This window comes from Plasmodium sp. gorilla clade G2 (genome assembly GCF_900097015.1).
Source record: "Plasmodium sp. gorilla clade G2 genome assembly, chromosome: 5".
NCBI lineage: Eukaryota > Apicomplexa > Aconoidasida > Haemosporida > Plasmodiidae > Plasmodium > Plasmodium adleri (nom. inval.).
In genome coordinates, this window is record NC_041697.1 from 575,466 (window position 1) to 602,306 (window position 26,841).

At 19.6% G+C, this 26,841-nt stretch overlaps 7 protein-coding genes across 7 annotated transcripts; 4 read left to right on the forward strand and 3 right to left on the reverse strand.

Moving 5' to 3' along the window:
- Nucleotides 1-301: 301 nt before the first annotated feature.
- PADL01_0515000 (RAP protein, putative) lies at nt 302-3,674 on the forward strand (the record flags this gene model as incomplete). Its single annotated transcript, XM_028685512.1, has 2 exons — nt 302-3,487; nt 3,576-3,674. The coding sequence occupies 2 exons, from the start codon at nt 302-304 to the stop codon at nt 3,672-3,674; spliced, it is 3,285 nt and encodes a 1,094-aa protein (XP_028537004.1).
- Nucleotides 3,675-4,212: 538 nt separating this feature from the next.
- On the forward strand, nt 4,213-10,991 carry PADL01_0515100 (cation-transporting ATPase 1; the record flags this gene model as incomplete). Its single annotated transcript, XM_028685514.1, is given in 3 exon segments — nt 4,213-8,811; nt 8,829-10,488; nt 10,657-10,991. 3 exon segments carry the CDS (start codon nt 4,213-4,215, stop codon nt 10,989-10,991), a joined length of 6,594 nt encoding a protein of 2,197 aa, XP_028537005.1.
- Nucleotides 10,992-11,947: 956 nt separating this feature from the next.
- PADL01_0515200 (40S ribosomal protein S11) lies at nt 11,948-12,670 on the reverse strand (the record flags this gene model as incomplete). The annotated part of the gene is made up of 3 exons (XM_028685515.1): nt 11,948-12,053; nt 12,165-12,342; nt 12,499-12,670. The coding sequence occupies 3 exons, from the start codon at nt 12,668-12,670 to the stop codon at nt 11,948-11,950; spliced, it is 456 nt and encodes a 151-aa protein (XP_028537006.1).
- Nucleotides 12,671-14,823: 2,153 nt separating this feature from the next.
- On the forward strand, nt 14,824-16,878 carry PADL01_0515300 (tRNA pseudouridine synthase,putative; the record flags this gene model as incomplete). The annotated part of the gene is made up of 1 exon (XM_028685516.1): nt 14,824-16,878. The coding sequence occupies one exon, from the start codon at nt 14,824-14,826 to the stop codon at nt 16,876-16,878; it is 2,055 nt and encodes a 684-aa protein (XP_028537007.1).
- Nucleotides 16,879-17,305: 427 nt separating this feature from the next.
- PADL01_0515400 (phosducin-like protein, putative) lies at nt 17,306-18,277 on the reverse strand (the record flags this gene model as incomplete). The annotated part of the gene is made up of 1 exon (XM_028685517.1): nt 17,306-18,277. One exon carries the CDS (start codon nt 18,275-18,277, stop codon nt 17,306-17,308), a length of 972 nt encoding a protein of 323 aa, XP_028537008.1.
- Nucleotides 18,278-19,533: 1,256 nt separating this feature from the next.
- PADL01_0515500 (metabolite/drug transporter, putative) lies at nt 19,534-21,533 on the forward strand (the record flags this gene model as incomplete). Its single annotated transcript, XM_028685518.1, has 6 exons — nt 19,534-19,633; nt 19,801-19,871; nt 20,035-20,138; nt 20,239-20,299; nt 20,466-21,325; nt 21,401-21,533. 6 exons carry the CDS (start codon nt 19,534-19,536, stop codon nt 21,531-21,533), a joined length of 1,329 nt encoding a protein of 442 aa, XP_028537009.1.
- Nucleotides 21,534-22,143: 610 nt separating this feature from the next.
- Nucleotides 22,144-26,646, reverse strand: PADL01_0515600 (translation initiation factor IF-2; the record flags this gene model as incomplete). The annotated part of the gene is made up of 1 exon (XM_028685519.1): nt 22,144-26,646. The coding sequence occupies one exon, from the start codon at nt 26,644-26,646 to the stop codon at nt 22,144-22,146; it is 4,503 nt and encodes a 1,500-aa protein (XP_028537010.1).
- Nucleotides 26,647-26,841: the final 195 nt, after the last annotated feature.

The window sequence follows — 26,841 nt, forward strand, 5'->3', positions numbered from 1 at the left end:
TGTAATATTATGTTTTGCTATCATTACACTATATTATATATTTATTCTTATTTTTGGTTTGTAAATTTTTTTATATTAAATTTTGGCTTCATTCTTCATATTAATATATATGTATATATATTTTTTTTTTCTACAATATAAAAATATATTCAATACAAGTAATTCTCCAGAAAAAAAAAAAAATATATATAAAATTATAAATATATATATATATATATATTTTTTTTTTTTTTTTTTTTTTTTTTTTTTTTTTTTTTTGTTATGGTGATGTATATCATGTAGTATATTTATTTGGAAAAAAATGAAAAAAGCTTCAATTAAATATATTAATTCAAGAATATATTATAGTAGAAGTCACTTAAAACAAAAACAAATTTATTCTTTTTTTTCAAGTAGTAAAAATGAACAAGCACGTATTATAAATAAGAATGATGATTTTATAATAGATGAGAGTTATAATAACGTGGAATTCGATGAACATATATCAGCATCATTTAGTTTCGATATTAATATAGATGATGATAAGTGGAAAAAAAAAGAAGAAATTGAATATAATAATTTTATAGAAAAAGCAAAAAAAGCTTCAATTAATCCTTCCACGTTTTTTTACACACAAAAAATGACAACAGATGTGAAGAATACATCTGACAATAGAAATTATGAAAAAATACAAATGCATAATAAATGTGTAGATAATAATATATCATCAAATATTGTAACATCTAACAAATTAACATCTCATAATGTCGAATGTGTTTATAAAAATGAAAACACTTATGAGGATGATATAAAGAGTTTTTTAAAAAACTCATGTGATGATATAACCTTACAAGATGGTGACATTATTAAAAAAGTAATTTATCTTAATGATAATAATAAAAATTTGCATTGTTCAAATAAAGAAATATATAAATATTTAAATGATATTTTGGATCTGCTGGAAATGGGATCTAGAGTCAAACGTAAGGATGATGTAATAAAAAAGGGAAATAAAAATAATGAACAAAATGGAGAAAATAAAAATAATGCAAAATATGAACAAAATGGAGAAAATAAAAATAATACAAAATATGAACAAAATGGAGAAAATAAAAATAATACAAAATATGAAAAAAATGGAGAAAATAAAAATAATACAAAATATGAAAAAAATGGAGAAAATAAAAAATATGAACAAAATAAAAATAATGCAAAATATGAACAAAATGGAGAAAATAAAAATAATGCACAAAATTTACAAAATGAAGAAATATTTACCCTATCAGAAATAGTAGAAAGAAATGTAGGAGGAGGACATATAAAATATTTCCATAATCTTATATCTAAAAAAATTTATGAAGATCCCTTTTTCCTTATTAATCTTAACTATAAAAATGTTGTTACTAATTTTACAAATTTTCCAGATTATTATACAAATAGGTTCTTCAAGTTAGTTGTTGAGAATGTAAAAGATATGACATATAAAAATTTAGTTTTTATATTAAACATTCTTAATAATTTAAATATGAAAAACATGATGAGAGATTTATCATATGAAGTAATTAAAATGTTAAATAAAAATACAAAAAATGATCAAGAGGATGTATTACAGAGTGATAATATAAATAAAAAAGAAAATGTACAAAAAAATGATATAGAAAATAATATAAAATTATGTTTACATTATATTAATATATTAAATTATCATTCTTTATACTTTTGTGAATTTTATGATTATTTAATACTACATATATATCAGATGAAAAATGACATGTTATGTTTTTTTACCTTACAATGTTTTATACATAGTTTAAGAACTAAACATTATTTAGATAAAATATATTTCTTATGTTTAAAAAAAATTCAGTTGTTTAATTTTCAAGAATTAAAATGTATGATTTATTGTTTTCATCGTTTTTGTAAGGAATATTCAAAATTTTATGATCTTGCTATAGATATAATAAAAAACAAATATATACATAATATCTTAAATGACAATTTAAATGTGGTTCAGCTATTATTAAAAATAACTAACAATTTTAAAAATAATGATAAATATGTTGAACTTACTGGATTGATTGCACAAAATATTATAAGGCATATAGAAGAAAATATACAATACGAAGGAAGAAATAAAAAAAAACAAAAAATAAAAAAAACACACACACAATATATAAATAATTTGACAAATATGAATACATCTATTGATATATCAACTAATGATGATACTTTTAAAAAGGAAAATCTGTCTAAAATGGATACAACCTGTTGTAATAAGACATACTTAGAAGGAAATGTTAATGATAGTAATAATGGTTTTTTGGAAACATCATGTGATAATATTATAAAAGTAATAGAGTGCTTAAAATATTTTGAATACAATAAAAAGAATAGTGAAGATGTAAAAAATTGTGTAAATAAAATTTATGAAATAATAAATGAAAATATTGAATGTTTACAAAAGTTATGTATAGAAGATATAGTATATAGTATTGTATGTTTTAGTTCATATAATAAAAGAATAATTTTATATAATAATTTTTTAGATATTATATGTGAGAAAAGTAATGAATTGATAAATGCTAAAAATATTTGTTTGTGGATATATCCTATATTAAATTTAAGCAAAATATCTTGGTATCATAAAAATTATATAGAATTATTATTTGGATATATTAAAGATAATTATATATTAAATAGATTAAGTGTATTTCAATTAATGAAATTATTATCATCTGTTGTTAAAATGAATATATATGATGAAGATGTATATAAAATATTAATTGAAAAATTATATAAAGAATGGGATATAATAAAAAAAAAATTAATTGATATATCCACTTTTTTATGGTGTTGTGCATATATTAATATAATATATAAACCATTATTTGATAGTGCATATGATTTAATTATAGATTTAATAAATAAAAATAATCTTAATATAATTAATAATAATGTTATATATAAAAATTGTTTTGTTAATATTACTTGGTCTTTTATAGTAGCTAATTATCATATAACACAAAATAATTTCGATAAAATTTTAAATATTACATTTTTTAAAAGAAATCCAAATGAAAATGAAGCATTTAAAAGATTACATCAAATTGCAGATTCATGCTTCAAAGAAATATCAAAAACTTTAATTAACATCAAATGTTTAGATATACTCTATTCATATTGTATACATGAAAAATGTAAATTATTAAGAAATAATTTTATCATTTATAAAAAAGAAAAAGATGCCATCAAAATGAAAAATAAAATTCATGATGAAATATATCATCTTCTAAAACATTCTTTTCATATATCTTTTGATCAACATATAGAACCATATCATAACTCACCATATCTCATAGATATATGTCTAAATCAAACTTCTAAAATAGGAATATGTATATTTGGAAAGGAATATTTAATGAGGACCTTAAAAAAATCTTCTTGGGATTTTATGAACACAGGAATTGTCACATTGCAAATGAGAATCTTACACGCCCACGGATGGAAGGTAATAAAAAAAAAAAAAAAAAAAAAAAAAAAAAAATATATATATATATATAAATATATATATATGTTTATATATATTTCCTTTATAGATCATTCCTATTAATGCCGGTGAATGGATACAACTCAATTTTGATCAGAAAAAAAATCTCCTCTCAGAATATTTCAAACAATATTCTATACAAATATAATCAATTTTATGTACATAAAGGAGAAAATAAAAATATATATATATATATATATATATACATATAATTTCTTTTTAATGGAAATTTTTCTTGTGCATATATTATATGACATGTTTTTCAAAATTAATTTGAATATTTTTTTTTTTCATATCTATATAAAATTAAATTAAAAAAAAAAAATAAAAAAATAAAAAAAATAATAAATATATATATATATATATATATATATAGAACTATTTTATATAAACGCAATATTATATATATCTATATATTTATATATTTTTTATGTAGAACGATTCAATATAATATGTAAGAACTTTTTGAACTCATATATTTTTTACTTTTATAAAAAAATTTATATTTATAAAACATTTTAAAGGTTTTATGACTATTTTTTTTATGTTTCCCCATTTAATATGGAGGGAAAAAAAGAATTATTGATCCTATAAAGAAAAAAAAACGAATATACAAAAGAAATAATAACATGTATATATTTTTCATTTGATGTTAAAAAATTAATGTGGATACAAAATTTTTGAAGATGTATAAAAATATATTTTCTCCTCATGATAACATAAAAGAAGATAGATATAAAGTATATTATTATCATACTAATGATTTAATAAATGATGAATATAGAATAAGTTATATAGAATGTTATAAAATAAAAAATGAAAAAATAGTTACTATACTTCATTATGTGCTCTGTATCTTATCTGTTGGATTATTACCTTTAATATTATCTTGGTTTCCTATTTTTTATTTTCGATTATTACATTCAAAGTGTTTATTAAATGAATGCGAAAAAGTCCTAATAATAACAAAAGATGGAAATAAATATATAAAGGAAATTAAAAAAATTAAATTTAATCATAATGTATGCTATGTTATGAATGATGTTTTTTTTTTGGAGGAGCAGTCGATGTATTATATGTATAATGATGATGAGGAGGAAAAGAAAAATAATTTTTATGGTATGAACATAATTGATGAAGGAAGGATTCAAAAGAAGGATTATATAAATTGTGGTGACAAAATAAATTGTGGTGATAATATAAATTGGGGTGATAATATAAATTGGGATGGTGATATACGCCTCCATAATAATAAATACATTAATATACATCATCCTTTGAATGAGAGTATGGAATATAATAAATCAGTGATCCAAAATAATAATGATATAACATACTTATTTGAATTTTTAGATATACGTTATGTATATATTAAAAAAAAAAAATATTTTGTAGAATTATATTTCAATATAAATCATCCATATAGTTCTATCCATCTTATGTGTAAAGGTTTAAGAAATGAAAACTTAATAAAGGATAGAAAGATATTATATGGTGAATGTAATTTAAATATAAAGTTTGATTCATTTATTATATTATTATTTAAAGAAATTATGAATCCTTTTTTTATGTTTCAATTATTTTCTATGTTAATATGGAGTTTAAATAACTATATAGAATATTCAATAAGTATCTTATTTATAACAAGTTTATCTATTATATTAGAATTATACACTACTATAAAAAATCAAAAGAAAATAAAAAATATGTTACATTATATATGTCAAGTAAAAGTATATAGATATAATACTTCTTATATTATTAATTCATCAGAATTAGTTCCAGGGGATATATATGAAATCATAAATAATATGACAATACCTTGTGATACTATATTATTATCTGGATCTGTAACCATGTCAGAACATATGCTAACAGGAGAATCTGTGCCTATATATAAGGAATCTTTGCCCTTTCACACAAATGTTATAAATAAAACAAACAAACAAAATCAAAATGTATATCAAAATGTATATCAAAATGTATATCAAAATGTATATCAAAATGTATATCAAAATGTATATCAAAACATTTATCCACATATATATCAAAATATAAATGAAAAGGATCAACACCTTCATATTTATAATAACGATGCCACCACTAATGTAGTCAATCATAATCATGTTATTATCAAAAAGACGCTGGAAAAAAATGATAAGGAATATAAAAGTAATACCCATCATTTAAATACTAGGAACAAATTATTCCATTTAAATAACACCTATGATGATGAACATATTAAAAATAACAAAATAAATTTTGAAAAAAAAAAAAAAAAAATTAACAATTTAAACTGTCTTAAAGGAACAGATATGAATACAAAAAATTTATTATATGACCATAAAATGTGCTTCAATATTTGTAATGATAATCATCATGTAAATAATATTAACAATAAATTTAATCACAGTAATATAAATTATGATTATAATAAACATACTAATCATCTAAATTGTGATGAAGAGAATAGTTATATATATGAGTGCCAATTAAAAAACGCAGAACATATTTCACAAAAAAATAAAAATATAATATATTCTAAAGAAGAAATAAATAAATGTATCTTGTATGCAGGTACTTATGTTTTATCATTAAATAATATAGATAGAATAAAATATAATAAAGAAGAAAAAAGAATCCTAGGGTTAGTCATAAAAACAGGATTTATTACAACAAAGGGAAAAATAGTTAATAATATATTATATTATAAAAAGAAAGAATTGAATTTAATTTATGATTCATATAAATTTATAATTATATTAATTATATATGCATTATTTAGTGTACTCATTCTTTTATATATAACCATAAGTAATAATGAATATACAAATAATATTATAATTAAATGTCTAGATATTATAACAGATGCAATACCTCCAGCCTTACCAACAACCTTGACAGTAGGAATTACTATAGCTGTAAGTAGATTAAAAAAAAAGTATTCTATATCATGTTTATGTCCAAATAAAATAAATTTAGCAGGGCAAATAAATACTATGGTATTTGATAAAACAGGTACTCTGACAGAAAATAATTTAGAATTTATAGGAATAATAATACAAAATGAAAAGGATAAAAATATTTTAACTGATTTTATTCCTATAAAGGAAATGAATACAGAATCTTATATTGATTCTATAGATGATAATATTATACATAATAAAGATTCTATTACATCAGAACATTATATTAATGATAATATGAAGAATTCACTTATATCTTCAAATAAAAAAAGTATAACAACAAATGAGGGTTCTAATTTTTTAGTACAAACTATAAAAAGATACTTATTAAAGGATCATTCTGTGAAGCAAGAAGAAAATGAATATTATAAAAATAATACATATGGAAATAATGTAGATATAAATGATAGTACATGTTCTTCCAATCTATTAAATTCTGACACAGAGAATGGGTATTGTGAATATTATAATATTGATCATTTACATAATATGAATAAAAAGACCATGGATATGAATTCAAAAAATGAATTAATAGATAAAAATATAGAAACAAAAGTTGATCTAGAAAACAATATATATCCTATTAACTATGATTATAATAATAATAATAATTGTGGTGATATATATCATAGATTAGAATGCAATAATATAAATAAAGATAATTCATTTATTCTAGATCCTGAAAAAAATAAAAATTATAATAATATAAGTGAACACTTAAAAATTAATTATCCTATCCTATTTGAAGCATTAGCTTGTTGCCATACACTATGTAAAGTAAACAATGAAATAATTGGAGATGTTCTAGAATTATCAATGTTTAATTCCACAAATTGTGATATGATAATAAATAATAATTCTTTTATTATCAAACAAAAAGAAAACAAAAATTCTTCTTGTGATTTTGAAAAAATATATGGTGATAAACAAAAAAATAGGAATAATGGGAGATGTCATTTGAATAATAATTTAGTATGTTATAATATTTTAAAAAAATTTGAGTTTCAAAGTACATTACAAAGAATGAGTGTAATTGTAAAAAGTATATATGGTAATGAACAAATCACAAAAGAAGATCATAATGATAATAATGATAATTTTGATAATAATAGTGATAATAATAGTGATAATTATTATAATATTTTTTGTAAGGGTAGCCCAGAGAAAATTAAAGAGTTGTGCTTAAAAAGTAATATACCAAATAATTATGATGAAATATTAAATAAATATACAAAACAAGGTATGAGAATATTAAGCATATGTTATAAAAGAGTAAACGCAAAAAATATAAACTTATTAAACGTTAAAAGAAGTTTTGTAGAATCTAATTTATATTTTTTGGGTTTTTTAATATTTACAAATAATATGAAAAAGAATGCACCTGATATTATACATAATTTACAATCATCTGGATGTCAATGTATTATGTCAACAGGTGATAATGTCTTAACATCAATACATGTAGCCAAAAAATGTGGAATCATTAATACAAATGTAGAATCGATAATTATTGGAGATGTAATATCTGTTACTAATAAAAATAACAAAAAAATAAAAAAAAAGTTAATTTGGTATACTGATCAAAATGATGTATTTTTAAAAAGTCATGATAAAAAGATATCTATAGATACAAAATTTACATCTATTCAATCACATCTAAATAATGATAATATGATTAATTCTTATAATCATCATTTTGATGATTGTATTACACCATATCACAACTCAACACATAATAATATTAATAGTAATAGTAATAATAATAATATGTTATATAATAACAACATTTTTTATGATAAAGAAAATGATAAAGATAAAAATTATAAAAATATATCTACATTTTCTGAACATACTCCCAACAATGATATACCATTCGATAAATTATGTGATATATTATTTAATAAAGATCCAAGAAATGTAAGTATTGTCTTAACAGGAAAAGCATTTATATTTTTAAAAAAAAAATTTGAATCATTTCATTTACCATATTATGAAGAATGTAAAAATATTGTACATTATATTTTGAAAAAGAAACATAAAAAAATTAAAAATATAATAAATAATCATAATAGTAATCTATATTACCATAATAATATCATTAATACAATTATTGAACGAATCAATAATAAAAATATGTGCTTCAATAAACTATTATATAATGTACAACAAAAATTATTTTATAATCTATTTAATAATATATATAAAAAGAAAAAAAATAGCAACAATTTTTATGATCTCAATGAACAACATTTATTAGAAGATTATAATAATAATAATAAAAAAAAAAAAAAAAAAAAAAAAAATATATATCCATATACTTACCTTTGAAAAATAAAATGAAAATTATAACAAAGAATAAACGTAATCATAATATTATTTTTAACACACATACAAGTAATATACATTTCAATAAATTCAAATATATACATCATAAAAATTATTATTATCCTCATAATTGTATGAATCTACAAAAAAAAAAAAAATCCCTTTTTTATTATCTAAAAAAATATATTAACTCTGAAAAAAACAAAGATTTACAGAATGGTTTATTAGAACATGATAATTATAAACAGCAAGAGGTACCACTAAATAAGGATATAAATTATTCTTATCAAATGGAATCTATAAAAACAAAAAATTTTATTCATTCGGTAAGTGACCAATTTTGTATCTTTTCAAGTCTAATTCTGTCTTTTTATATTATAAAAAATGATAAAAAAAAAAAAAATAATAAAAAAATAAATAAAATAAATAATATATATAATATATATAATACATATAATACATATAACAAAAAGAACCTTTTAACACACAAAAGAAGTTTTTTCCATAGTCGATCCACAAAATTTGTCAAATTATTTTCCAATATAATAAGACGACAAAAAATCAAAGACAAATATAATAAGAAAATAAGAAAATATAAAATGAATCATATAAATAATATTATAGAGAAAGGACATGTTATATTAAATATGTATCCACATGGTTTCAAAAAAGATTATTCGTCATTAAAAAATAAATACAATATAATTAATAATGAAGAATATAATTTAAAAAATGATAATGTTTATGATAATCATGTTTATAATATGACCGATATGTATAGAAATATAAAATATGGATGGGGTGAAGAAAAAATGAAAAACATTTCTATTCACAATAATGATATATTTGAAAATAAAATAGATTCATTCTTACAACATTTATTGATACATAAATGCAAAAGGAATATATGTCATAAATATAATGATATTAAAAATATAAAATTATCTATATATGAATATATTTTAAGAACATGTACTGTATATGCTAGAATGAAACCTAAGGATAAAAGTGATTTAATTTTATCTTTAAAGAAATTACCAAATAATCCATATGTTGGAATGTGTGGTGATGGATCAAATGATTGTTTGGCATTAACCTCTGCAGATATAGGAATATCTTTATGTAATAATAATGAATCTTCTTTATGTTCCTCTTTTACATCTAATAAATTATATCTTCATAGTGTAATTAATATATTGATTGAAGGGAGAGCATCTTTAGTTAATTCATTTCAATTATTTAAATATATCTCTTTATATTCTATTATGCAATGTTCTCAAGTTCTTATCTTATATTCTAAATCTAATAAATTAACAGATAATCAATATATTTTTATTGATATAGTTACAGTATTGCCTTTATCTATTTTTATGTGTTGGACACCAGCTAGCGAAAAATTGTCAAAAAATATTCCTATGGGCAAATTATTTTCATTTCCAGTATTGATTAGTATATATGGACAAATAATTATTCAGTTGTTTTTTGTTATGATTTCTTTAGTTCTCTTAATGAATATGTCATTTTATAAATATGAAAAAAATACAAATATAAAAGAAAAATTGGATGATTCTTATATATATAAGGCTCAAAATACACTTTTATATATTCTTGGATCTTTTCAAAATTTGTTTATCTGTATATCTTTAAATATAAAAAATGAGTGGAGAAAGAGTAAGTTTTTTTTTTTTTTGTATATCTTGACAATTTATAAAAAAAAATAAAAAAAATAAAAAAAATATAAGACTGTTTGTGTTTACATATTTTTTCTCCTTCAATTTAATTGATACATATAAATATATATATATATATATTGATATACCTTAATTTTTGTTTTTTTAGGTGTGTTTACAAACATTGCCTTTATAATTTGGATGTCCTTTTTACTTTTTGTGAGTACTTGTATTACCTTTTTTTCCTCAGAAATGTTTTTAGTAGGTTGGATTACTGACTTACTCAAACAACATCTAAGTTTAATTACATTTCCTTTTTATTTTCGTATATATTTATTTTTCATTTTGATTTCCAATTTTTTATGTTCCTATTCATATGAAAAGTATATTATAAAATATTTTGAGAAAAGGGAAATCCAAAAGAAATATAATTACAATCATATGAATATTTTTTGTTCACCTCAAGAATTAGATACTACAAATGTTATCGTAACGTGTGATTAGAAATACACATATGTATATAATATATGTATATCATATATGTATATAATATATGTATATCATATATGTATATAATATATGTATATAATATATGTATATAATATATGTATATAATATATGTATATAATATATGTATATAATATATGTATATAATATATGTATATAATATATGTCTATTATGCATTATGTTATCATTTTATTTATTTTATTATATTTTTTTGTAAAAATATAGATATATGTTAAACATTATGTTACACGTACTTATTTATGTGGACATCTATATTTTTCTTTTTTAAAAAAAAAAGAAAAGAAATACACATATATATATATATAATTTTATTAGATTAGAATTAATTTATATTTGTGTTTTCTTTTGTTTCTTTTTGAATTAAATAATTTTAAAAATATAAACTTTTTTTTAAATGTTATTAAAGTAAGATATAATATAATTATTACTGATTGTTAAAAAAAAATAATAATAAATAAAATAAAATAAAATAAAAATAATATATAAGTAATAATGAATTTGTATACAATTATTCTTTTATTAAATGTTCAAATTTTATATATAAATAAAAAATAAAGTATATACTTAATTGTTAAATAAAAATTTAGACAATAAAAATATGTACCCTATAATTTTTTTTCTTTTTTTTTGAGGTGAGTGGGTTTTATGGTACAGGTATCCGTTACAATATATAGGAAGTAATATATATTATATATTATTTTTAAGTTGTAAAAACAAAATGTTTTATAATATATATAAATGAATAAATAAATATATACATATATATTATCTACACACACACACATATATATATATATATATTTATATCAATTGGGGTTTAAAGAAAAAAAAAAAAAAAAAAAAAAAAAAAGAAAGAAAAAGAAAAAGTCCTATATATAAATATACAGGTTTGATATATCTTTTTTAAATAAATGAAAAAATATACATACATTTATAAACGTCTTCCTCTTCTTCCTGACTTTTTTCTTGTAGAATCTGTTGGGATTGGAGTTACATCTTCAATTCTTCCAATTTTTAATCCGGAACGTGCTAAAGCTCTATAATCACAAAGGAAAATAAAATAAATAAATATATATATATGTATATATATATATGTGTGTATCTATATATATATGTATATATTCATATATATATATTTTTTTTTTTACCTTAGGGCTGATTGGGCTCCTGGACCTGGGGTCTTAGATTTTGTTCCACCTGAGGCTCTTAATTTAATATGGATTGCTGTAACTCCTAGTTCTTTTAGCCTTGCAGCTACATCTTGAGCTGCCATCATAGCAGCGTATGGACTTGATTCATCTCTATCAGCTTTAACTTTCATTCCACCTATAAAGTAAAGATTATTAAAATGTTATGTTGTTATTATAATATACATTATGAATATGTAAAATATATTATAAACAATATGTGGTTTTATTATAACAAAAAATATAAACATATATTATATATATATATTACATATATATATTATATATATATTACCTGTAATTCTAACTAAAGTTTCTCTTCCACTTAAATCTGTTACATGTATAAATGTATCATTGAAAGAAGCAAAAATATGAGCCACACCAAAAACTAATTCTCCTTCTTTAGGTTGAGGACCAGAAACAATGGCTGTTTCAGGTTGAGGTGTTTTTACTTTTTTTGATGCCATTTTTTTTTTTTTTTTTTTTTTAATGTAAATTTAAATTATTATTCAAAAGGGTATTATATACATATATATTTATATGTTTATATATTTTGTTCTTTTTAATTTGTTATATTATTTTATTATCAATTATATTAAAACTTTTAATAGAAAAAAAAAAAAAAAAAAAAATTGTTCAAAAATATATATTTAATATTTTATATTATCTCTATAAAATAAATAATATATTTTTTTTTTACATTAATTTTGAATTATAAAAAATAATATATATATATATATCTAAATAAATAATATTATTATATTATAATTTTATTTTTTTTTCTTTTTGTTTCTATAGTTTTTTTCCTCAGCTTTTTTACTTTTTAGAAAAAAGGATATTTTTAATTTTTTTTTTTTTTTTTTTTGGGGATTATACAAAATTTTATATGTATGTTCTCATCACATTACATATTATATATAAATATAAAAATATATATTTATTTTATTACTATAAGATTATATATATATATATATATATATATAATATAATATATATATATTTTATATAAAAAAAATAAAAGGTTTAAAGAATGAAATGTTTTTATAACATTATTATAAATATGTTAATATATATTTATTATTGTTATATAATATATATAACTAAGAATATTTATATATTTGGTATGTATAAAATAATATATATATATATATATATTTTATATATGTAATATTTTCCCCCTATGCTAATTATTTATTATTAATAGATATATTATATACTTTTCTTTTTATTTTTAAATATGGTAAAAATAAAAATATATTTATTAATACATATATGAAATAATTATTATTATGCATATATATTAAAATATTATATATATATATATATATAATGTATATAATTTAAAAGAAGAAAAAGGGTATAATATTTAATTAAATACAATAAGGGTTATATATATTAATAACAAAAAATAAATAAATATAATATTATATATATAATATTATATATGTATTGTATGAATGGGGTATTATATATTATATATATATATATATATATATATATAGTCCTTAGTATTTTTTCATTAAACTATAATATAAACTTTTTATGAATAATTTTATATACGCATTCAATTCATTCTTATCATATAAATAATATATATATTATTATATATTAATCTTTTGCCTCTATTTTAAATATATTAATAAATATTATTATATATATATTATAAATAATTTTAAGCCTATTTCTTCACATCCCCTTCCCCCCAAAAAAAAACCTCTTTAATCACTTTGCTTTATATATAATATATATATGTAAATAATAATATTATATATATATGGATAATTATTAATCTTTATTAAAAAATAGTTATATATATATAATATATATATATATATAATACATTTTTATATACATATTTAAAAAATACTATTAAAATATTCCGTGCTGTTAAAATAATTTAATGTAGAACTTCAAAAAAAAAAAAAAAAAAAAAGCAATATTGGTAACAATAATAATATATAATATATTATTTTTTAATAAAAAGATAATTTTATTTTTTTAAGGTTATATTATAATTGATAAGGTTCTAGAATATATTCATCATTCACAAAAAAAAAAAAAAAAAAAAAAAAAAAAATAATAATAATAATAATAATTTATTAAGGTATATATTTATAAATGTGTTATTTATATAAGTTACCAAAAAAAAAAGGAAAAGTAGAATATATTTCATGAATTTTTTTTTGTCCTATTTTTAGAAAATGGAATAATATTCTAATAAAACAAATGAAAATGTAATTCAAAAAAATAATATATATATATATATATATTTTTTTTATGTGGTACTTTTAGAGAACCAAAAAAAAAAAAAAAAAAAAAAAAAAAAAATACCAAGAGATAATAAAATAAATGTCAACTTATAATGTGGTATATTTCTCAAGTGTATCTATTTTTTTGCAATTTATCATATAATAAAATGTAGCCAGTCCAAAAAAATAAAATATATATATATATATATATATATATATATATATATCAGTGTGATAAGAAAAAAAAAAAAAAAAAGGTTTTTTTTTTTAATTGATCTATTTTTTTTTTTTATCATATATAATGCTCATATATATAATATCATATCATATAATATAATAAAATGTAATATAATATAGTTTAATATAATAATATGAATATATTTTTTCCACTACTTGTTTGTGTAAAGTTACTTTTTTTATTTTTTAAATTAACAATTAACGCTAAGAAAATAATTAATAAAAATATAAAAAATAAAACATTCATATTAAAAAAGTCTAAGAATATAAATGGAATTTATTTTATTAATACAAAATTAAATAGAATAGAAAATAAAAAAAATAAAAATAAGAAAAATAAGAAAACGAAATTATTTTGTGATAATAATGATAATGTCAATATAATGGAACAACCAAATAATAGTGTCAATATATCTAAGGATAACAATTCATTTATTTATTTGAATCGTAAGAAGATGACAAATTTACTTCTAATAGTTAATTATGATGGTACGAATTATAATGGTTGGACTGGATTAGAAAATAGTAGTGAAGTATATTTGAATGCTCTACAAAATTATAAAAATAGAAAAAAAACAGAACGTCAAAAATATATAGAAAGAAAAAAATATACTACTGTTCAGAATAATATTCTCGATTGTATATTAAAATTACATGGATATAAATATATTCACAATAATAACAATAATGAACATATTTATAATAGTTATGACAATGATGAAACAAATAATTCTAATAGTGCTCATCTTAATGATCATAACCAAAATAATATAAGTAATATTATAAATAATAAACCATTTGAATTTATTGGTGTTAGTAGAACTGATAAAGGGGTACATGCAAAAGAATATATTTGTCAATATATATCATATGAAAAAGAACCACCATGCGATGGAAATATGGAACACATAAAAAGATCATTGAACAGTCTATTAAATAAAGATATAAAAATATTAGCTGTGCTAAAAAGCCCACATGATAATTTCAATATTAGATTTCATAATTCTGGAAAAATTTATACTTATAATTTGGATATTAGAAATCCTAGTCAACCCTTAGAAAGAAATTATGCATGGCAGCTTTATGACGATCCAAGGTTTTTCTTCTTATCAAAAAAAACAAAAAAACATAACAAGGAAAAAACACAAAATGATATACATACTATACTACAAACGTGTGCAATACCAGGGGATGAAAATGGTAAGAAGGGGTTATATATAACTAGCAAAAAAGAAGAAGATATAAAAGATATTTATGTCGAAGGGTTAACTCATCTCTTTGAAGAAGATTATATTAGTAATGGAACATATGATGATGAAGTTATGTCAGATGAGACACAAAATTATATAGGTGGTGACATTATATCAAGTAATAATATATCAAGTAATAATATATCAAGTAATAATATATCGAGTAATAATATATCAATTAATAATATATCAAGTAATAATATATCAAGTAATAATATATCAAGTAATAATATATCAAGTAATAATATATCAAGTAATAATATATCAAGTAATAATATATCAAGTAATAATATATCTACTAATAATATTTCTACTAATAATATACCTATTGATAATATTTCTAGTAATAATATACCTATTGATAATATTTCTAGTAATAATATATCTACTAATAATATTCCCCCTAGTAATGATCCCCCTTATGATAACCCAACAAGTGATCCCCCCCTTTTTTATAATAAAAATATGAAAAGTTCATATAACGACATAAGCTACAGTATAAAAATAATAAATAGAGAAAAAGAAATACGGTCAGTAATACCATGTGATATTAATAAAATAAAAGAATGTGCCAAGTTATTTATAGGACATCATAATTTCGAATGTTTTCGTGGAACATTAAAAGGAACAGAGAAATTAAGAAAAATCAATACTTATTGCACGATTCATTTTTTAGATGTATATGAATTAAAAAATAATTTATATCAATTTGTTATACAAGGGGATCGATTCTTATATCATATGATTAGAATTATTGTAGGTACCCTAGTTCAAGTCGGTGTTGGTCTTTTAAATATAGAAGATGTAAGAGATGCGTTGTATTTATGTAAGCCTCTTAAAGTTAAATTGTGTGCCCCTTCACAAGGCTTATGTTTGAATAAAATATTATTACAAGAGCCACTGGATAAATTAGTAGGTTCTGCTTTAATATCAAATTAGATGTATCGATACTGTCCTTCAATGGCGTACCAAAAAAATATATATACATATATATATATATTTTTTGTGTATTTATTTTTATACTGATTTATAATTTTAAAAAATTTCATATATATATATTTATTTATTGTTTAATAATGCGACACATATTTATATGTATTTCACCAAAAAAAAAAAAAAAAAATATAAATATATATAAATTAATGTGGAGGTAAAACATATATGATATATTTATATATGTATGATTACGAAAAAAAGACAACATGTAATTTTTGAATTTATTAATAATTATTTATTATTTTATTTTTTTTTTGTTATTATAAATAATATATATGTACCATGTGATATATATTATACATTCTATATTATTTATTTGTTTGTTTAGTTATTTATTATTTATTATTTATGTTTTATAATTTTTTTTGTTTTAAAACTTGTTTAATTTTAGTTTGCTATCCAAATATGATGAGGCATAACCTCTTGAATGAATTTCTTTATCTTCCACAGAAGAATTATCTGAGTTGTCATAGTATTGATTTCCCTTATTTTTATTATAGAACATATTAAAAGATGTATATTGTTTTTGTGTTCGAATATTTTTTTTGTTTAATTCTTCATCATCATCACCATAATCACTGTTATTATCTTTAGAATTATACATGTTATTATGAGATGTCCTAAAGATATGATATTTATTTATGAATTTTTCAAACGTTGGCATATTTAAATTATTTAATCCACCTTTAATATGATCTAATACATTACATATTTGATGAATACATGTACCATTATAATAAATTAATATGGTTGGCAATTTATTTTCAGGATAATTTTCTATAATACGATTATATACACCCTTTGTAAATTTTATATATTTATGTTTTTCTGCTAATTCTTTTAAAATATTATTTAATACTTTACATGAAATAACATTTTCTGAATATAGATGTAAGAGAACATGAGTTCCTTTAGGTTTTCTTTTGTATTGCTTATTATTATTATTATTATAATTGTCATTATCATCATCATCATCATCATTATTATTATTTAGTGGGTTTCTTTTACTTGCCTCATTAATATCTGTAAGGAAATTTTCTTTTGATATTTCAAAAAGCTCACCATATATATCTTCAGCTTTCATACGATTGATTTCATTTATTCTATCATTTTTATATTTTTCGATTATCTTTAAATATTCATCATCTATACATTTCTCTTCAATATCATTTAGTTCATTCAAATTTTTCTTCTCTAAAATATTTTCTTCTTCAAGTTTTTCAAGATTTTCTAAATATATTTCTTCTTCTTTTATTTCTTTTGGAAGTGGGGGTAAGTTTCCGAATTTTCGTTGCAGGTCATCCCATTCGGTTGTTTCTCTCGTAGGGTTGGTCGTCGACATGGACAAATAAAAAAAAAATAAATAAATATATATATATATATATATATATATATATATACGTGGATTTATATAAATATATATATATATTAAATATATATATATATTATTTTATTTATATATTATATTATTTATATATGTGTGGTGTTAAAAATATATTTAAATATGTTATTAATATAACAAATATACAAATTCTCCTTTTTTATAATATTTCAAAAAATCTAAAAAAAAAAAAAAATTCGTTTCATTTATGACAGTGCAAAATATTATATTTATAAATTTTATATAAATCAATATATTATCATATATTTAAAATCAAATGAACCATTAAATTATTATATTTTATTTTGTGTTGTTTAAAATATAATATCATTTAATAAAAAATAAAACAAATAATAGACGTAGTAATCACAATTGTATTATTTAAACATAGTTTATGAAATTAAATCTATTTTTTTTTTTTTTTCATTTTTTCTTACTTTTATGTATATACAAAATGGTTATATAAATAAATTTAAGATAATGTAAAATATATCACATAAATAAATAAATATATAAATATATATATATATATATATATTATTTATTTGTACATATATAAATATATATAATATATATTATATATTTAAAAGGATAATACTATTATAAGAATTTAAAGAAATTTAAAATGCAAAAAATTAAATTACATACTATATTATAAATAAATAAATATAAATATATATATAATATATATATATATATATATAATTAACATATATCAAATTTTGAGAAGATATAGATATAGTAAAAAAAGTTTACACTTCATTAATATTGTCACTAAAAATTATTCAATATTATATTATATATATATATATTTTTTTTTTTTTTTTTTTTTTTTTAAATTAAAATGAGACGAAAATGAGGAGATATTATATATGATTAAAAGTATGTACACCTTTGTAATATGTCTATGATAAATATAAAGTATACTTATTTATGAATATATACATGACAACATTTCCTATATAAAATATGTTCTACTTGTCCTTTTAAAAAGTATAAGAAGAAAAGAAATATGTACATAAACATCTGTGCTAATATGCATTTTTCTGTGTATTTGTTAATTTAATTAACTATAAAATAAAAAAAAAAAAAAATTTTCACTTTGTTCAAAGTATAAATATAACCACAAATATAAAAATAAATAAATAATATATATATATATTTATTTATTTTACTGTCTCATCTTATATTCATATTAATAAGAAAATATAATTAATATGGAAGTAACATCAACATTATTAGAAAAGGGTAAAAACTTTGCCCAAGATCCATCTGAGGTTTTTCCTGAGTCCAAAAAATTTTTTTTTTCGTCAATTGGTAAAATATGGAAATAATTAAATAATATATTTTTTTTATATCTTTATTTTTAATCCACCATAATTTGAAGAATGGATTAAAAAAAAAAAAAAAAAGAAAAAGATTGTCTTTTACTTTGTTCTTTTATAATATAAATTAATGGTTTATATATATATATATTTTATTAGGTAAAGCTCATTTGATAAATTCCCTCTATGGAATCGGCTATACTATTCAAATAGCAATGCTGCCATATTTGGTATGTCACAAAATGAAATATATATATATATATATATATGTAATTATTTTTGTATTACAAATATATTATATAATGTGCAACTGAAAATAAGATTATTATATATCATACATATTTTTTTTTTTTTTTTTTTTTTTTTTTTTTTTGTTTTATAAATATTTTCCAGTTGATAAGTTCTAATGCAGGCATAGAACACAATGGATATTTATTAACCTTATTTTCGCTTTTACAATTTGCGGGATCCATTTTTTTTGGAAGAATGGCAGACATGTTAAGAATATAAACAGGATTGATTATATATTATTAAAATGAAAGAAAAAGAAATATTAATGTTTTTATATATTTTTATACTTTCATATAATATATATAGATGGGGTGTAAAAAAGTCCTTTTATTTATCTTTAATTTCCTCTTGCTTAATGTACCTAATGGTTCAAATGAATATATATATATACATATATATACATATATATATATATATATATATATTTATATATTGATGTGTATAATGTTTCTTTATTTTTTTAAAACGTCTAATATATACATATACATACATATATATATTTATGTATATATTTTTATTACTGTGCCATTCAGATCATGGTGTGCGAATCGACGTGGGCTTACTACATCAGCTTCTTACCATCCTTTTTTATGCAAACATTTCAAGCTTCTTCCTTATTAGTGTGCTTAAAAACAGATTTCAATAAAAGGACAGGAGCTTTAGGTTATCTGAATCTAAGCTACGGAATGGGTATTATATTCGGTAGTTTTTTAGCAGGTTTGATGGTTAACTTTGTAGGATCAAGAGGAAATTTATTAATTGCATTATTATCACAATTAATAGCATTATATATAAGTACAACATTAGAAGAAGATCCAAAATTATTGAAAAGCTCTAATATAGATAAAATGAAAATGGGAGAAATATTTTTAAGTATTAAAAATGAATACATAAGAGTTTTAAATTTATTTAAAAAAACATATGGAATATGTTTATTAATTCTTTTTGGATTATTACCTATATTAATGACAAAATTTGCTTTTGCTCCTGTAGTTGTAGATATGTTTAAATTAACTCCTTCACATACATCATATCTAATGACTTATGCAGGTATAATAACTATCATTGCTGAAGGTATACTTGCTCCTTATTTAAGTTCTTTACTAGGGGATATGATTTGTTGTAAATATTCAATACCACTTACATTAACAGGTTTTTTATTATTATCATTATGTGGAACTAATGAATCACTTGTTCTTATATTTATGTCTATTCCATTATGTGGAGGTGCTTTATTATATATATGTGGAACTAGCCAAATGACAAAACGAGTGGAAGAATCAGAATTGGGTTCTATTATTGGTTTGAATACATCTCTTTTTTATGCCGTTACAATAATAGCTCCATACATTGCCTTTAAATCATACATCGCCTTGGGATTGGGTCTATATTGGTAAAACAAATATAAATAAATAAATATATAAATATATATATATATATATATATATATATGTATGTTTCGTTTTAGGCTCCTGTGTGCCTTTATTTGTTTTGTTGTTACTCTCTACATTTTTGTAATTGATAAATCTACCTTGAAAATTTTTAAAGACGATAAAGACAGCGTAGAAACAATATTTTCCAGCATTAAATCGATTTTATAAAAATATAATACAAAATAATTTGTTCTTATTATATATAAATATATATATATATATATATATTGATATTCTTGTTAAATGTTTATGAATACATAAATCATTGAATTTATATATATGATTGACCTATACAATCCAATATGGTTTTATTGCATTTATACACTTATTTTTATAGTTTTGTTCATATATTATAATATAATATAATTTTTTTTTTTTTTTTTTTGTAAAAATATTTTAAAAATAAATTGTTTTGTTTTTATGTTTAAAGAATAAATAAAGTACCAAAAAAAAAAAAAAAAAAAAAAAGAATAATCATAAAATTTGTATAAAAAAAAAAAAAATATATATGTATATAATACATAATGGAACTAAACAAATAAAAAATTAAAAGGATATAAATAGTGAAGGATAGACATATGATTATATATATATATATATATATATATTTCTGTTTTATATTTTAATATATATAAAGGAACACTCATGTGAATAGATTTAGACTGTCGTCCATATGAGTATATCACTCTTTATATTACATATTAAATATAAATACAAATAATTTTTTTTGTTTTATAAAAAAAAAAAACCAATTCATATTTAATTCCTTTTTTTATATTTAATTTTCATACGATTCGATTATATCGTTTGGCTCAAAATCTAGAAAGTTTTGAAAACCCATACCACATTCATCACCTTCTGTTACTTGTGTTTTTTCTTCTTTAATAATTTTAATAGAAAGTATTTTCCCCATATAAATAACTTTATCATTTCTTAAAATACGAATATTACTATTTATATTGATAGTACCTTTTTTAACAACACAACCAGCAACCTTTCCAAGTTTAGATATATTAAAAACTTTTAAAATTTGAGCTCTTCCTTTTAATTCACCCATTGGTTTCTTACTTAACTTCTTTTCCATTTCTTTTTCAATATTTTCTATAAGTTCATATAAAACATTTGAATATATAATAGGATAATTATTATGATTTTTTGAACCTTTTGAATTTTTTGAGCCTTTAATATCATTTGATAATTTAACACCAAAAGCTATAATAGTAGCATTAAAACTTGTAGCATATTTTATATCACTTGATGTTACATTACCTATATCAGCATATATAATTTTGTTTTTTATTTTATATATACTATCTTCTTTTTCTAATTTAAGCATGCAATTTTTTAAAACTTCAATACTTCCTTGTTTATCACATTTGATAATATAATTTGAGTATATATTTTTTATTTCATTATCTACTATGTGTGTTGAAGGATCTATTTCAATCATATTTTCGTTTGTATTATTCAAATGTATTTTTAAAAAGTCATCCTTTGCAAATGATTTATTATTTTTATACTTTTTCATTTCTTTTATATTATCATCACTTGAATCATTATCACTTGTATCATTATCATCACCTGTGATATCATCATCACTTGAATCATTATCACTTGTATCTTTATCATCACTTGTCATATTTCCTTCATTGTCATTTTTGATATTATTTTCCCCTATTGTATTTGCAGATGCTCCAATTTTATTTTCTCTGGAAATTATAAAATCTTTATACTTGTCCATATTCATCTCATCATATGAAAAATTATTAATTTCCATTGTTAACATTTTATTCTTATTATGTTCTGCAATTTCTTTAGCAAGTGTCTCATTTTCGACAACATAAAATTTGTCACCTGCTACAGGAACAGAATTTTTATTATATCCAATAATTTTAATAGGATCAGATGGATATGCAGTTTTAATATTTTTATTTAAATGATCTTTTAATATCTTCACTTTTCCATATGATGATCCAGTATAAAAATAATCATTTATATTTAGGACACCACTTTGTAATAAATTTATAGAAACGATTCCATTTTTATCTATATAAGAATCTAAAACAACACCTTGAGCTTGTTCAGGTTTATTATCAGGATTCATTTGTAGATTAAGAAATTCAGATTCTAAATATATTGCATCTAGCAATTTATCTATACTTTCTTCTTTATAAATAGAACATTCAACTACTTGTATTTCCCCTCCATTTAATTCGGTTGTTATATCATGATATAACAAATCATTTATTATTCTATCTACATCAACATTAGGCATATCTACTTTAGTTATTGCAATAATAATTTTTATATTAAATTCTTTTATTAATTTTATACATTCCACAGTTTGTTCTTGTATTCCTTCTTCTCCTGATATAACCAGAATACTTAAATCTGAGATTTTAACTCCTCTACTTCTCATAGGCATAAATGCTTCATGTCCTGGTGTATCCACAAGAGTAAATGTAAAGTTATTTCTTACTGTTGCTTTAAATGCTCTTATATTTTGTGTTATAAGTCCATACTCTTTTTTTTGTTCATTTGTTTTACATATATAATCAAATAATGATGTCTTTCCATGATTTATATGTCCTATAAATGTCACTACGACATTTCGTTTTTTATCATCCAGGGTACTCTTTGATTTTTCAATATTATTACTTTTTAATGTTAAAGTGGTATCATTATTTTTTTTTCGACTTTTTCCTTTTTCCTTTTTTTTTTTTTTTTCCTTACTTTTTTCCATATAATTTTTTTCATCAAGGGATTCATTTTGGTCACCCACTGGAGCGTCTTTCGATTCCTCCGTTTGGCAGATTATGGATTTTGTAAGTGTTATATTATTATTAATATTTTGTGCATCCATATTTTGAACATCCACATTTTTAACATCAATATTTTGAACATCCATATTTTTAACATCCATATTTTGCACATCCATATTTTGAACATCAATATTTTGCACATCCATATATTTTTTATCCATATATTTTTCATCCATATATTTTTCATCCATATATTTTTTATCCATATCTTTTTCATCCATATCTTTTTCATCCATATGCTTTTCCTCATTACCCTTTTGTTTTTTCCTAACCATTTCATCATTTTTAATCTTTTCTTCCACCTTGATAACTTGCTCCTCTTCACGTTCGTTCATTACATCCTGTCGAACATTTTTAACAATCTTTTCTTGAAAATTCTTAGTTGTCTCATTGTCTGTTGTAATCACATTATCATCGCCCTGTTGTATATTACAATCTATTTTGAAATGCTCACATATTCGTTTTATCTGTTCCGAATTGATCTTATAACTTGAATTATATTCTTTATTTTCATGGATGACAAAATATTTTTTTATAGATGCCAATGGTATTTTAATTGTTTTAGATAACATGGATAAAGTAATAGTATGAGGAAGATCATAAACATTTTTAATAATTTTTTTGAATTTATTATTAAAAGGTAATTCTTTATTTTTTTTTAAATAATACGATTTGTTAATCTTATGATTATTTTCTTTATCATATATATTTTTATATTTTTTATTTTTTTCATAAGAAGTGTGAAATTTTTCTTGGACATGTTCATTGAATAAATATTCATCTTCTGCATGGAAATTATTAAAAGGAGAATGATTAATATTATTCTGTAAATCATATAGATTTTTCTTTTTCTTCTTATTAGTATTAAGATTATGATTGTCTATAATTGGATCTATTATATTTTCATTTTTGTTATTATCAATAGGATACATATAATCACCTTTATATTGTATATCATGAATATCTTCATTTTCTTTTAACATATTCAAATAATTAAAAATTTTTTTATATGTTTTAGATCCTGTTGGTATTGTCAATATATAATTTGATTTATAGTCATTTTGTGGTGTTCCTAATATTTCAACATCTATTATATCCCATATATTAAATATTTTTGTAAATTGTAATTTATATATAAGATTTGTTTGTAAATTATCATTATTATATAACTGTGATGTATTATAATTATTATTTGAATTATCACTCTTTTGTTTTTCTATATCATTTATAGAAAATAATTTGGATTTATGTAAATATCCACTACTTCCATTTTTTAAAACTTTAATAAAACAGTAAGAATCACATATTTTTGTTATTAAACCTTTTGAATATTCTCCTTTATTTAATTTTATATTTTCATTATATTTTATAATATTTCCTAAATAATATATATTCTTCTTTGTATTCATACCAAGTATTTTCACATGAACTTTTTGATCTTTTTCAAAAAAATCGTTCATATCTTCAATGTCATCACCTAAATTTGCTTTATTTTTAAATAACAAACCATATTTATTAATAGTTTGTAATTTAATACATGCCGCATTTTTATTAACACTATAAACATAACCTTCAAATGTTTTGCCTATATATTTTTCATCTAATGGTGATACATTTTTTTCGTATTCACTAGATTTTGTATTTATATTATTATATGATAAATGGTCATTCTTTATATATTTTTTTGTCACATTATAATTATTTTCTTTTCTTTTTTTATTATTATGATCTTTATTTGAAGAATTTTCTTCCTTATTAATTTCATTTAATGTATTATTAATATTGTGTTTTCCATCTATATTGTTGTTTATTTTATTTTTTTTATGCGTAATTATATGGTCCATATGTTTGTCATTATATAAATTATTATTATTATTATAAGAGGAATCATTTTGCTTTGAATTAATATTACTTTCACTTTTATTATTTGGATTCATAACATTTTCATCATTTGATATATTTTTTTTTTTTCTTCTTCCTTTTACTTTTACACTTGAATCATTTTTATTATTTGTTTCAGAAATTAGAGATTCTTCTTCTTTAGATTTCAATGTGTTTATTTTTTCTTGTACTTTTCTAACTTTATAATATTTCTTTTTTAGTTTGTATATTGTGTTGTCTCTTTGTATATTATCAAAGTTTAATTTATTTATTGACGATATTGTATTATATTCATTTTCTTTATTATAATAAAAATGCCGAAAAATATTTATTTTATATTTTAATTGTTTATTATAATTATCATATGGTGTTATTCTATTACAATACTGACTGCTATTATAATCATATGATTTATTATTTTTTCTGTTTTTTTGTTTATACATATATTCTGAAATAAAGGGGATAAAACATCTATTAATACTTTTTACATGATTAGATGAATGACATACATATTGTTGTAAACTTAAAATATAGAATATAAAGATTAAGGTTTTATATAAATGCCATACTTGAAACATCCCTTTGTATATACGTATAAATAAATATATATATATATTAATATATATATATTAATATATGAAACTAAAAAAATGAATACACATCATAAATTTATTCACACCTCTTTTTTGTTTGTTTATTTGTTTGTTTGTTTGATTTTTTTTTTTTTCTCCTCATTTTATTATTTTTTTTTCCATAATTTGTATATGACAAAT